The sequence below is a fragment of the Centroberyx affinis genome, unplaced genomic scaffold (assembly GCF_046629955.1).
Source record: "Centroberyx affinis isolate AG114_WGS23_722 - 3 ecotype Tasmania unplaced genomic scaffold, CSIRO-AGI_Caff_v1 ptg007379l_1, whole genome shotgun sequence".
NCBI classification, from domain to species: Eukaryota; Metazoa; Chordata; class Actinopteri; order Beryciformes; family Berycidae; genus Centroberyx; species Centroberyx affinis.
In genome coordinates this window covers 464,469-477,966 of record NW_027283722.1, presented here as the reverse complement: position 1 = coordinate 477,966, position 13,498 = coordinate 464,469, and the positions used below count along the sequence as shown (strand labels likewise).

General features: G+C 41.1%; 2 protein-coding genes and 1 non-coding gene across 3 annotated transcripts in view; 1 reads left to right on the top strand and 2 right to left on the bottom strand.

Moving 5' to 3' along the window:
- Positions 1-287: 287 nt before the first annotated feature.
- gatc (glutamyl-tRNA amidotransferase subunit C) lies at positions 288-3,036 on the bottom strand. The gene is made up of 5 exons (XM_071513618.1): positions 2,657-3,036; positions 2,444-2,494; positions 2,142-2,311; positions 1,586-1,689; positions 288-625 (listed from the first exon to the last, which is right to left on the bottom strand). Exons 1-5 carry the CDS (start codon positions 2,855-2,857, stop codon positions 564-566), a joined length of 588 nt encoding a protein of 195 aa, XP_071369719.1. The 5' UTR covers positions 2,858-3,036; the 3' UTR covers positions 288-563.
- Positions 3,037-3,514: 478 nt separating this feature from the next.
- Positions 3,515-3,587, top strand: trnak-uuu (transfer RNA lysine (anticodon UUU)). The gene has a single exon. It is a non-coding gene; the product is annotated as a tRNA-Lys (tRNA).
- A 1,991-nt stretch (positions 3,588-5,578) lies between these two features.
- sgsm1a (small G protein signaling modulator 1a) overlaps positions 5,579-13,498 on the bottom strand; it is a 28,548-nt gene continuing 20,628 nt past the window's right edge. Inside the window, exons 16-25 of the mRNA XM_071513599.1 lie at positions 10,977-11,105; positions 10,692-10,874; positions 10,435-10,506; positions 8,701-10,131; positions 8,485-8,609; positions 7,716-7,798; positions 7,454-7,563; positions 7,207-7,303; positions 6,573-6,740; positions 5,579-5,980 (exon numbers count right to left, since the gene is read on the bottom strand). Coding sequence (XP_071369700.1) covers positions 5,892-5,980; positions 6,573-6,740; positions 7,207-7,303; positions 7,454-7,563; positions 7,716-7,798; positions 8,485-8,609; positions 8,701-10,131; positions 10,435-10,506; positions 10,692-10,874; positions 10,977-11,105 — 2,487 coding nt within the window. The 3' untranslated portion in view covers positions 5,579-5,891. The remainder of the gene's footprint in view (positions 5,981-6,572; positions 6,741-7,206; positions 7,304-7,453; positions 7,564-7,715; positions 7,799-8,484; positions 8,610-8,700; positions 10,132-10,434; positions 10,507-10,691; positions 10,875-10,976; positions 11,106-13,498) is intronic.

Here is a 13,498-nt window from a genome sequence, read left to right as displayed (position 1 = left end):
AAAACTTTACTCTCAAAACAAACTAAACTGAAATAGAAACATGTAAAATAGAAAACCTATAAACTCATAACCATGAGCTATAAGATACATGATGTTCAGGTAGTTCTTTGGGGTGCCTGACCTGACCAGCAGCCTTTTGCTCTTGTTTATATATTTACAACCCTATCCCTATATATACAGTATATATAAAAAAAAGAATCTGCAGGACTGGCACCTCAGTTGAGCAAGTTGGAGAAGCATCTTTTTTACTACATGTGCACTTAAGATAGCTACTTTTTGTTTTAGCTTAATTAAAACAATATTGCAGCACATGACAACTGGACCTGCTATCTAGTGCTCATGAAATGAAACAATCAGAGCCACACTTCTGACAAATAATTTATTGAACACACCCCAAAAAAAAGGCTTGTCACCATCTGTGATTAGCTGATGGTTGCACAAAAGCAGTGAGGTGAACAAAGTCTGACATGACTGACAGATCTGGAACATATTTCTTGGAAGACGCATCGCAATGAAAACCTTGTCATAAATAAATATCAAGAACAAATTCAGAAAGCTACGGGTCAGAACTCTGAGTGTTTCAGCATGGCGGCCCTCTCCTCCCTCTTTGGAAGTGGAATGTTTCCTGTGGCAAGGAACAAAAAACTTTATTACTACACAATTGTAAAGGAAACAGGATAAGTTTGTGCAGTGCCATCTTTATTTTACCATTTTTAGCACATCCTAGGGCTGGGCGATATGGACCAAAAATCATATTTCGGTATTTTTAGGCTGAATGGCGATACACGATATATATCTCGGTATTTTCTACGAAGTAGGCTAAATGTTCAGTTGTAAGTCAAAGCCACATGTGAGATGTCACAAGCACTTTCATTAACACAAGACTGTGATCAAAATAAAATGCAAAGACAGGGTTTCCTTCCCTGTTTTAGAACAGTCTGGTAAGTTCAGAAAATTACATCACTTTATTGTAATGCAGCCTTTAAAACCAGAAAAAGACAACACTTATGCCATATCACGATATTACGATATCCAAAATCTAAGACGATATCTAGTCTCATATCACGATATCGATATAATATTGATATATCGCCCAGCCCTAGCACATCCACTGAATTGTGACAAAAGTTTGCCTCACTGCAACCTATGGTCAATTCAGAAGTCTGTCACTCTATATTTTTCAAAATATGCAAAATCAATTAATATCTATATCTCCACAAGTCTTCATTCATATGCTACCAAAATTGTCACAGACATTCTCTAGATGGTAGATATCAAGTGTTTCAAAGGGTGTTCAGATCGGTCAAATGGTGAGTCCGCAGTGACATTCAATATCTTGCTGTAATTTGTACTGTATGCACAACATTTTCTATTTCATCTAATTTTTAAACAAATTTCACCAAAATGTTTGACAATACACTCGAGAAAAGCAGGTTGATGTGTGATTTTTTTCAGAATTTCATCCCCAACAGTCAAAATGCTTAATGTTAGATCAATCTCATGGTGAAACACTGCCAGTAAGCCGACTATAACAATCATACCACAGAGAATTTATTCATCCCTGATGTTAAAGTGGTTTTCTTACCTGGTGGTGCCACAAAGTACTCCTCCACTGTGCTTTTGGAGAGCTGGAGCAGTTCTTCTGCACAGTCCCCCTCTGCCACAGCATCGTCCCTCAGGTACAGCACTCTGAATGTGCATGGATGAAACACCCATATTTGTGTTATTATATCATATTGGGGAAGCAGAAGTGCCAGAGAGATGGACAAGCACTGCTACAGATGCAATAAAAACTTCCCTCTTCTTCTGAGAGTGTATTCATTGTGTACCCATGACCTTATATCTATATATTAGCCAGTTTGGGGACTATGGGTGTTTAGTACAAGACTGTCACCCAGTATTATATGTTTTCTATACCATTTACTATTACTATTTGCAACTGTTAACACTCTCGTTCCTGAATTTTCTTCAACAATATCATCACTTGGCCATTGTGATAGGCACAAAAATAGGTGTTTGTAATTTAATTTCTTTGAAAATATCAAAGAATTTTAGACAATGCCAAATAAATGTGACTTAAACTTATGTTCACACACGTCACAAACACACATTTGTAATCACTGTGTCTATTTGTAGCATACCTGTCCTCCAGAACTGAATCCATTGGTTCAACCCCAGTTGTGTCAACAACATGAAGCTGATCTGCAAATCGTATGGCTTTCTCCAGAGAGGTCAGTCCCTGCCGGGTGCGGAAGTCAACCAGGGCCAGTCTCTCCAGTTTGTCCACCAGGTCAGCAGGGATCTGGGCAGGCTGTAAAACCAGTTCCGATGGTTATAATTAAAGTGTGACATGTCAGGAGGAAAACCGTGAAATACAGGATGATGAATTTCATGGCATGAGGTCCAGGGTTTGTTGACATTCATCCACTCGTGACGTCATTACCGGGGGAAGTTGGTCATCCGCTATTGGTTCCCATGTTGCAACCTTTGGTACCTAGAAACACACACCCAGTCATGAGGGGTATCACAATATCAAGATCCCGTATAGGCTACCTAGCTAATTTACTTATTTTAATAGCCTTCATGTATTGAATGACTGAACTGATTTGACAGAGTGTATCCCAGTACAAATAACTGACATTAACAGATATCTTACCTTGGGACTGTGTGTATGAGAGCTGTACAGACGCGTTACATTTCTAATGTAAGTCTGTATGCAATAGTCCCTTCTTATCTGGAAGCTCACCGAGTTTGTTACTGAAACTTCACCGGTTCTCAACTGGTGAAATGAAGACCTGATGACTTTCAATGGCACGCAGAGGCTTTTGCGTGCAGAAGTGAAGCCAAATATAAACATTTTCAGCGCTGTTGGCTAGCTAACTATCTTCGAGGTGTAACTAACGGGTGTAACATTTTCTATGGGTTGCATTAACTAACTCGCTATGTCAGAAAATATCTACTGCGGGCAAAAACAAAACAAAACACTGTAGTAGCTAACGACTTGCTGCAGCATTTCCTATGAAAGTCAATCAGAAGATTTCCGGGTTAAGCGAGAGGTTACACTTCTGCGCACTTCCTTCTTCGCTTAAATCCGGATCCTGTTAGGCAGCCCGGACTGCTTCGTCTTTGGCTGGGAGACAGTGAGATTGTCTCACGATTGGTCCAGTATCATTCATTCTGCGGGAGGGTTATTTGCTTTAGCCAAACAGCGTAAACTTTAACGCCATAGTAAGATCTTGATAGCGTTGTGAGACCTAGACCTATCTTCCACATTGTAAAAAAACAGTTTTGTTTATCGGGCGCCCCGGTTTGCGCATGCGTACTATGGCGATTTGCAATGAAAGCGGTATAAATCGCTGCTTTATCCCGCTTGCTGACTATTCATTGTGTCTCATCTTAGACAATTATAAACTGCTTCAGTCAACCAACAAGGTTTGCCATACTTACCAGGATGTGACCTATCCTGGTATATATAGCTCTTTGAATATAATCGGTAGGTCACTCGTTGTTCAGAGCCCGGATAGCTCAGTCGGTAGAGCATCAGACTTTTAATCTGAGGGTCCAGGGTTCAAGTCCCTGTTCGGGCGGAATTTTTTTTCTTTCTTTGTAGTAGTGGTAATAAATTATGTCGTGCACACGACAAATGAACTAAAATCAAGTAGGGCTTATGCATACAGTATGAACCATGGATTGCACTTAGCAGCTGTTGTGACACGAAGACACGCTGTGTGTTGGCTGGTAAACCGTGGATGACTACTGACCTTCCGTATAGAAATATGCTCCAAAGCTGCTGGGATGTTTTTTTTTAGCTAAATCATCTCCGCATGCGCCTAAAATTCTCAGAGCATCACTCAGGTCAAAGTTGATTTAATGTAGAAAAATGGACATTAGAACCTTTTTTGGAAAAATAAGAATGATTCCATTTTTATTTTTTTATTATGAAAAACATATACCATTTAATATATGTGAATTCTTAATATAGAATTTGATTGTTTTACAATACACATTTAGAACTGGGCACAAAATAACAAGAATATCAGCTTTACAAACAAAGCAGCATCTGAATGAGTAAATAAATAAATAAATAAATACATTGGTAAATAAAGTCATGTTACAATAAATTAAAATAGTTTTTCATTTTCTGATACAGCAGTTTGCATTCACAAAGAACCACCAATACTAAATGCAATTAATCTCATCACATTCATGAAACAACACTTTGAGAACTGAGTGAAGTTTTAGGCAAAGATTGACAAGCATGAGTGTTGGTCATTGAGACCAACGCTAGTATTAATTTAAGGGGATGACAGCATATATACTGTATGTCCTCACAACATCTCGCCAAGCTACTTCGATGAATGGGATACCCCGAAATCATGGGAGACAAAGGGGCAACGGCAACATGATTCCTTATTCTTGGTTAAATCATCTTAAATCAACAACATTTTGTGTTATGCTAAATGTGAATAGGCCCAAATTATGGCAAAAACATTTACACAGTTTGCCTCATGACATCAGGTCTAGCAAAAAACTTTCAGTCTTTGTCTGGCTGTAACCAGAGAACTAAACCATACTGTACTGCCTTTTTAGGCTACTTTCACACCAGCAAATCTGAATAACACATAGGTAGGAAACAACAGGATTTATCTGTTAATTTGGTCACTGTGACTAAAGATCATTACTGCCTTGTCCGGTCTTCCCCATCATACTCAAGCTCAAAATAACATTTGATTCAAAGAACGGAAGTCTAGGAAATGCTAAAAGACAATACAACCAAAAAAAAAAAAAAAAAAAAAAATCAAAATCAAGGTGACTAAACTACACAATTTACAAAATATACAATGGTTCACTGGATAATGAAAATATAACTAGGAGGACTATCAAATCATCAGGCTTGTTGCTTTGTGTACATCTCTTCCCAGAGATCTATACTTTAAGTCACTTGAATATCAGGTTATGTTTCTATGTGTAATAATATAATATATTCTTCATAATTTAAACTCTTTTTTTCTCTTTACAGTACAATTCACACACAACAAATAGAGAGAGAGACACATACATACTATTTGGTAGACAAGGCAGTTCATGGACAAAATGAAAACACTGTCTGATACTAAATCACTGGCATGGTGTTGAAACCTAAATTATTTTTAATGTTCAGCGCCAAACATCACTGGAGGTTGGATTATACTGAAGACGACGACCCACTGGCATTTTAATGCTCTGAAACGGCAACATGAAGGAATATAACGAGAACACTTCATTTGATTTTAGAATGATGAAAGTGTCTGATGAGCAGCAATTTAAAAGACGTCTGCAGTTCTTGTCTTTATCACCTAAATATAGGGAATAACCTGCTGATATTTTATATTTATCTTCTCGACTATACCTATTAAAATAATGAATATAGGCTATTATCACAATGCACTGTATTTTCTTCTCTCATAAATATAGTCTCTGGTTGAATTTCAAGTCAAGTGGCAATTTGGTTTGAAATGTGCAACTAAAACCAGCTTCATCTCTAAATATTAAGTCCAAATGCACTCAGATAAAGATTGACACTTAACAGATTCTCTGACAAAAATATTTGGAAATTAAAGAAAACATTCTTAATATTTCATCTCTTAACTTGAAATTACTGACAGAAGCATAATATTCTCATACACCAGTTGACAACACATACAACATAGTGGATACGGTGGATAAAGGCTCATAGCAGCAAACTGTGATTGTAAAGGCTGTGTGTGCGTCTGTGTGTGTGTGTGGGTGTGCGTCTGTGTGTGTGTGTGTGTATGTGAGCGCATGTGTCCTCTTATGTATTTACTCTTGTGCTGCTACAGCTATTCACACTTAAGTTGGACGGGAAGGAGAAGGAGAAACAAACACCGAGATCACTTGTTCTCTATGAGCATCTGCACCTTGCACACCAGATCTCTGGCCAGCGTCAGGATCTGCTTTATGTTGTGATGCTCAGCCATTTCTGAAACAAAAAAACACACACACTGAAGTTTCATCCATTACCATCACCAGTAAACAAAATGGCAAAATACGATGCATTAAACGTAATTATGCACAATTGTTAGAATTCCATTACTGATAATCCAATTAGAAGCATTTTAACTGCAAATTAGACTCTACAGGACAGACAATGCACACAAGGACATTTCATGTTCAGTTTTCAATAACTTTAGAATTGCTTCAATGTTATGGGTTAGTTTATTGAGTGAGTTTATTAATATAAAAAAAAAAATTCTAGTCCAAATGTCCCAAATTTCCCTTCCTAAAATAAAGGAAAAGGTTGGGTTAATAATCTTCTCCACCAAAACCAGAAAACTTAAAATGTAAAAATAAAAAACATTTAATTACAAAAAAAAAAAATCTTCTCCACCATTCCTGAATCTTCCACTCAGCATGGGTTATGTCCTATTTTATTAGCTACCAGCTGGGTTTTTGATCAATTAATAGCAATTAATAGCAATAGCAAATAACTAATAGCAATTAAAGATTTAGCATCATTCTCTTCACAGTCAAGCAATACACTCCAGTGCATTAAAATCAATGTGGTTTGTTACCATTGAAGAACTTAATGATGTCAGTGAAGTCCATGTTGTTCTCCAGGATGATGTCCCTGTAGATCTCCACCAGTGCCAGGGCGATGAAGAGCACAAAGTGACTGGAGGAGGCATACTTGGCTGCCCAGATGGTCTCCCAGACTGCAAACACATCGTCATACACCAGCTCTGGAGGACAAAGCACAAAGGAATAGGAGGAAAGGAGTCAGCCCACACAACTGACTGAGGCCGCGGTCAGGAGGCGAGTTTGTGTGAAGTTATCAGTCAGAGAGATAAAGAGAGGAAGCAGGTGTCAGCTGGATCAGACAGAAGGGATATACTGAGATAGTCGGGTGAGCAGGTGAAGAGAAAATGAGAATATACTGAGATCGCCAATGGCTAAATCTTCAGTATGCCCACAATTCATTACATCCATGCAATAGCAATTCATGACTATTTTTTCATCAGCAATTCCTGAGAAGGGTTTTCCAAAATGCCGCTGACCTCCATATCCCTCCCAAGCCTTATTAACTGCAGGCCTTGTTAGCAGGCTGTCAAGTGGTTTGGCATTTTATCAACAAGCAGGGCTTAGTGAAGACAGAATCTCCAATTCCTCTAATTGGCACAAACCCTTTTGCAGTAAGCACCACTGTACCTCGCTTGAAGTCTAAGAGGAACCAGCGGTAGCAGAAGTAGAAGTGGGTGTAGTCCCCGTTCTGGTGCATCAGCTCAAAGAGCTCAGAATCCAGGATCTGCAGAGAAAGGAGATTGTGGGAGACATGAGGGAAGAAATAATGAGATTGGTTGTGGGAGAAAAGACAGAAATGAGGTTAAGTGGGGAGTTTGTGGGGACTGAAAGGATTTATTTATAATGACTTTGACTTTGGAGGTGCATGTGTTACCTGGATGAGAGAGCGCATGTTGGCAAAATGAGTGTCCATAGCTCCTCCATGGGGAAAGTTTTGATTCATCCTCTTCATCAGTTCAGTGAAGCAGCTGAAGGCCATGGCCTCTAAGAGCAGAAAACAGAGAGAGGAAGGTGGAGGGACAAAGTAAGTGGACAAAGTCTATTCTGCTGTTCCATCAGCACGAATCTCAATGGTAAAAATATACCAAATGTCAAAGACGAGTGAATGTGAGAACTGACTCAGCGTGTTGACTCACCATCATCCAGGATGACTAGAAGTGGAGCCAGCAGGTCACACATGCCCTGTACATAACCGATTTCTAGGTGCCGCCAGATATAGCTGCAAATAGTACAACCGAGAATGTGAATATATCCACGCTCAATTTTTTTATCTGTCAATCTGAGCTGCAAACAACTGAGTCATAAACCATTGTCCATATTTAGAAGCATTTCTACATTTTTGCTCAGTATTAAAACAATTAATTATATTATATATAATTATATATTATATAATAATTCAAAAAGTAATTCATTATTGATCAAGACCACTACTTTTGAAGTGCAATTAATGTATTTTTACTTTTACTTTTTACATGATCAGTCTTCTAATAATATCCTCAGTATGGTGAAAATTTATTACTGATCAAAGGTCATTAGTGGAACATTTATTTGGTAATCACTCTCTGCCTTTGGGAACAAGAGATAAGCAGTGATAGGAAGTGATGCAGTCGTATTAAAAGGCAGAGAAACTTCCAGTCAGTGATCATCATAAGGCAAACAACCACCAGTGTAAACAAATATCAATTATGTTTGTTTGTTTTCCTCAAAAGACCCTATCCCCATATACGTCGCATCTACTTCTATGGGGATAGTAGCAGTTACTGATACTACTTACTATGATGTACACTATGAATTTATGTAATGAAAACTGAGGTTAGCCTTAAAAGATGGGTAAACTCTATTCTGTGAATAAAAAAATGGGTTTACCTGTCACTCCTTCCCTGGTGACAGGGTGTCAGCACTTACCTGCACATGATGTTGCGCAGTTTCTCCAGGTTGGCAGGAGTGAAGTACCAGTAGTTCCTGTCACAACGCTGAACATCCTTCTCAATGCGGTGCAGATTTAGTGTGTACATGTCCAAAAGCTCTTGCTGCAACACAGAAAAAACACAAGACACTCATCATACTGTAGAATTACTTGAGGATAAATCAACTGGAAATCTTAAAAAAAGGTGTGCATACAGAGTAGGTGCCCCCGCCGGACTCTGGAGAGGTGGCTTCGTTCTTGGTCTCTCCGGACACGGCCACACAGTCAAAATGAGGGTAGAGGCTCTCCATCTCCGGCTCCTCGGACAGGATGGACTCGGTGCCTTCTGGACTGGGCTTCCCCTGCTCCTCCTCCGTCCTGAGCTCCAGGTGGGGGACCGAGTCCTCGGAGGACGAGGATGCTTCACAAGGCCCCTTCCTGCTCCAAGGCACCATGGAAACTTTGGCTTTGGGGATCTCCTCCATCTCTATGGCTGAGGGAGACTCGTCAGATTCAGTCGTGACGTGAGCCTCGTCGTTCTGCGAGCCGCAGAAGGCTTCCATCGCTCTCGAGACCCGAGCTTCTGCTGAAAAAATTAGACTCTTCTCTACTGCGAGAGCCCTCGGATCTTTTAATATTTCTTCCTTCCCTTCAGCTGCTACTGTCTCCTCTGCTTTGCTAATCTGATCCTCCTTCACCAATAAAGCCTCTTTTGGTGTCTCACTTGCCTTTGTTTCTCCCGTATCCTCAAATTTCAAAATCTCTGCCTGACGTCTCTCAACTTCTCCCTCACTTTCTTCCTGTGGCTTTTCCACACTTGTTTCTACAGTTTTCTCTACCTTTGATGTCTCCTCATTACCCACCACTTCTACCTCTTTTTTAAGAGTTTGTTCAACATCTGTCTGTTCTCCTTTGGGTTCTGCAGCCACTGCTGATACAATTGCATTATCCTCTTGAGGCACTTCTTTCTCTGTTTTCCCTGACTCTAATTTGGATGTCTCACATTTGACCTCTTGTTCTGGAGCTTTAACTTCTTTAGTGTCTACCGACGCAATCGGCTCTCCATCTTCAACCTTGGTCCCCTCTGTTTCTGCCTTCTGTTCAACATCCTCAGGATTGACAGCAGCTTTGGACTCCACTGGTAAATCTACAGCACTGTCTTTTGCTTTAGGCAGATTCACGCCTCCGTTGGCCTTTACCTCACCTTCTTCATCTGGCTGGACTGTGTTATCGTCTCGCACCTCAGTCTTGGTGTCTTCTGTCTTTTTGGTCACTTCAGGTGTTTTCTCCCCCTCCTCCTCTTTGTCTTTCTTCACTAGTGCACCACTTTTGACCTGGCTGTCCATTTCCTCCTGCAGACCTAAGCTCTCTCCCGCTGCGTCCCGAGGAGGTTTGACGGGGCTCTGCGGTGCCGGAGGGGCAGCGGCGGCTCTGGCGGTTGCGTCAGGCGCGGGGCAGTCCTCTGTGCTGAGCGAGCCATCAGACAGGCCAGAGGTGACAGAGAAGTTGCGGGAGGAGGGATGGCCGGAGTCAGGAGAGCTTGTCCCATTCTGGAGTGCTCCGTTGGGCATCTTAGGCACCTGTTTGGCCTCTTCGTTCTTGGGCTCCGTCTCGATCTGGTCCACCTCCTCCACGGACTCAAACACCTGAAAGAACAAGCCAGAGGGAAGCAGGCTACTCCAGGGGAAGGGATGGGAGGATGTGAAGAACTAGCAGGAGAGAGAATGCAAGGGTGAGGAATATTGGTTCAAAAAGGTTGAGATCGTTACATGTATTACTTAGGACATACACTGAAAAATGTCTCAAAAATGTGATCAGCATTTTAGTGAGAGTAACAGACTCAGGAGTTGTACACTTGTTTTCAAAGAACATTAAAAACACTGAAATTTAACCTCATCTAATCTAAGTGTAGATTCAGTGCAGTGTGTACTGCAGTCAGGCTGTGATACCTGTGTGCTGCTGCTGGAGTCGCTCTGTAGACGAGCCAGACTCTGTCTGTCTGAGCTGCAGCTCTGGGAGGACTGGGATTGGGAAACAAAGACAATGAAACCAAGACATTACATGCAAAAAGTCTTCTGGTTCTAGTTACATTATCCATATCAACGGCTCATTGCAAAAATGAAATAAATAACAAACACAAAAACAACTGTCTCCTCTCCACAGTGTCGCTCTATAACTTGTGTGTATGAGTGTTACTGTGTGTCACCTCGTTGCTGACAGTGGAGTCGTGATGGATCATCTTCTGGGTGCTGCTGTCCACGCTGGCCCCGGAGGAACACTTGGCTAACGCTGCAGCGTGCTGCTCCTTCTCCCGCTGGCGGACGATCTCCTCACAGCCAAGCCACTCGCGCATGGTCTGCTGATAGCACACTCGGACCTGTTCGTCCACCTGGTGGCGAGGGGTTAGTGTTCAGGGGTCAAGGGTCAGGGGTCAGTTATTCTGCGGATAATGCTTTGAGAGCAAAGCCAGAATTAGTAGTAAATGACAAACCTCCTTCCTCTCCACTTCAGACATTCCAAACTGGTAATGGCCCAGGAGGAAAGGCCACACCTCCTTACGCAGCGAGGGCTCCACACCACCAAAGTAGACCAGACGCAGCAGCTCCTGCTCCTCGTAGGCCTGCAGAGAGACATCAAACACAGTATGGCATATTATAAAATACACACGTTAAAGAGCACATATACACACACAACAGGAAATGTTTAAGATAATCCTAATCAAGAAGAAAAGGGAAACAGAAAAGGCAGCCTTGATGAGAACAGCTGTTCACAGATACGATCCATGCTAGTGCACCTTAGTGTTGTACTGAAATTACATATTGAAAAAGACAATTCACCATTAGATAAAAGCAGCGGTTCTACCATGACATGCTCTGGCGAATAAAACCATCTTCTGTTTCAAATTTCTACTGGTTGACTCTATTGGGTGAATATATCTATAATTGTAGTATGGTGCTGAAACACTGTCACCCCACGACTTACTTTCTTTAGATTTTCATTCATTGGATTAAAAAGCCATTTTTTCCACTCTACATATTCAAGATAATCAGATCTGCTTCACAACAACAGGGTTTACTACAGCATGGCAGCATGTGGAGATAGGCATCATGGCACAATTTCCCCTCTAGCTTTCATTATGACAATGGAGGTAATAATTAGGGCATCAAAGTGGGTGGTAGATGGGAAAAGGCTACAGGGAGGGCTGAATGATAGTCTAAATTGGACTAGGATGAAAGTTCAGTGAAGTAAGTCGAGGACAGGGTGCGAATTGTAAAAAAAAAACAGAGGGGGAATGCATTTTTGCCGGATGATATTTTACACATGGAGGTGTGAAAATATATTGTATGATATATTTTATATAATATATATAATATGAAATGTGTAAGTGCAAACCCCTATCATACACGTATTATTGTTCCCCAAAGAATTCTATCCATATATGTCCATATATGTCATATATGAGACACACACACATACACACACACACACACACACGCCGTGGGAATGTGTGTACCTCCATGCAAGCATGTGTACACTTTCTGAGTCAGCTGAGGTGAGTGTGATATAGCTATGTGGCAAAGAGAAGGATAATATCAAAGAGATAATAACATTTTATTTTGTGCCTTAAACTTTTCAGCACACCGTAGCAGCCTATTAGGTCTCAACAGAGTTAAATATTTATAGATGTGTGCATTAACATCCTTTTTTTGCAAGCCTGATTTTATTGTAGTGGAGTAAATAGGTTTCCATATTGTCACCATATCATACAGTAATGTGGGAATAGGAATAATGCACATCAGATAATAAATTAGACCTACTGGTGTGATCAATTAGGCCATTATGGCTCACAATATACGCATAGCGGTGCGCGTAATGGCTGTGCGTAACGATGCAGTGGCTGCTTTGGCTTGAATCTACACAGTTTTATGCATCTGGCCCAGGTGATGCCAGCTGTGTGCTAGTCAGTGTGTGCTTGTGGACAGTTCAATGCTGACGAAAGGAAAAAACATTTCTCATGTACCGTCCTTTTAGCAAAACAATTAGCGTTATGACGGACCTCCTTTTCTTTTTATAATGCATGTATTTAATTCACTGACAGAATAAAACATGCCAGAGAGTGGGGGAAAGCGTGTCCCCACTTGCGATTACATTTCATGATCAGAAGTGGGGAAATCAGAAGCAGAGGGGGGGAAATCCCCCCCCACCCAGCAAATCGCACCCTGGCCGAGGACAGATAAGGAAGCAATTCCAACAGCACTAGAGAGGCCTGTCAAAACCTTCACTATAAATGCTTTAAAAGACAAAAGTTAAAGCAGTGGCTGCAGCTTGGGCTAATGTGGCCCTTGATAGTATATGAGATACCTACATCAAAGTTAGAGAGGCCAGCTCTTATCTTAGGAAATGGCTTGAGAGTCCCATGGCGTCTGATTGGTGTGGTTTTGTACGATTTTGTATGTGAAAGCAATTACCTATGAACTAGTCTAACAGATGAGTCTCAGTTAATTGGTAGGTGAAGGCCTCCTGTTCAGGCACAGCTACTCTTATACTATTTATCTATTTATCTATTTTGTCAGGATGTAAATCGAGTCTATCGCAAGGACGATGCACATGGCAACATAACCAAGTGCTGAAGGGTCTAGCAGAGGCAATTCAGAGCAAATGATTAGTAATTAATCTGTCAAGTGATAGGAAGGCAGATATTAAAGCTGGTTTCGTCTGTGAGGGAGTTGGGACAGGCGTATTATAGGCCAACTAAGGGTGGGCAGAGATTGGCTAATGGATTTGGAGGAAAGAGTTGATAATCCTTTAGGAAATACTGAACATTAACTTAAGGCCAGACTTTGTGTTGAGGTCTGAAGCCCAGTGGATTGTGGATTTTGTGAAGCTCACAGTGCCATGGGAGGACGGGGTAGATGAGGCCTAGGAAAAGAAAATGGCAGCGGAGTTGCCTGTAACATTGAAATTAGGTGGCTGGTGAATGATGCGGCCTGTCTGATGGTCCTGTAGATTTAT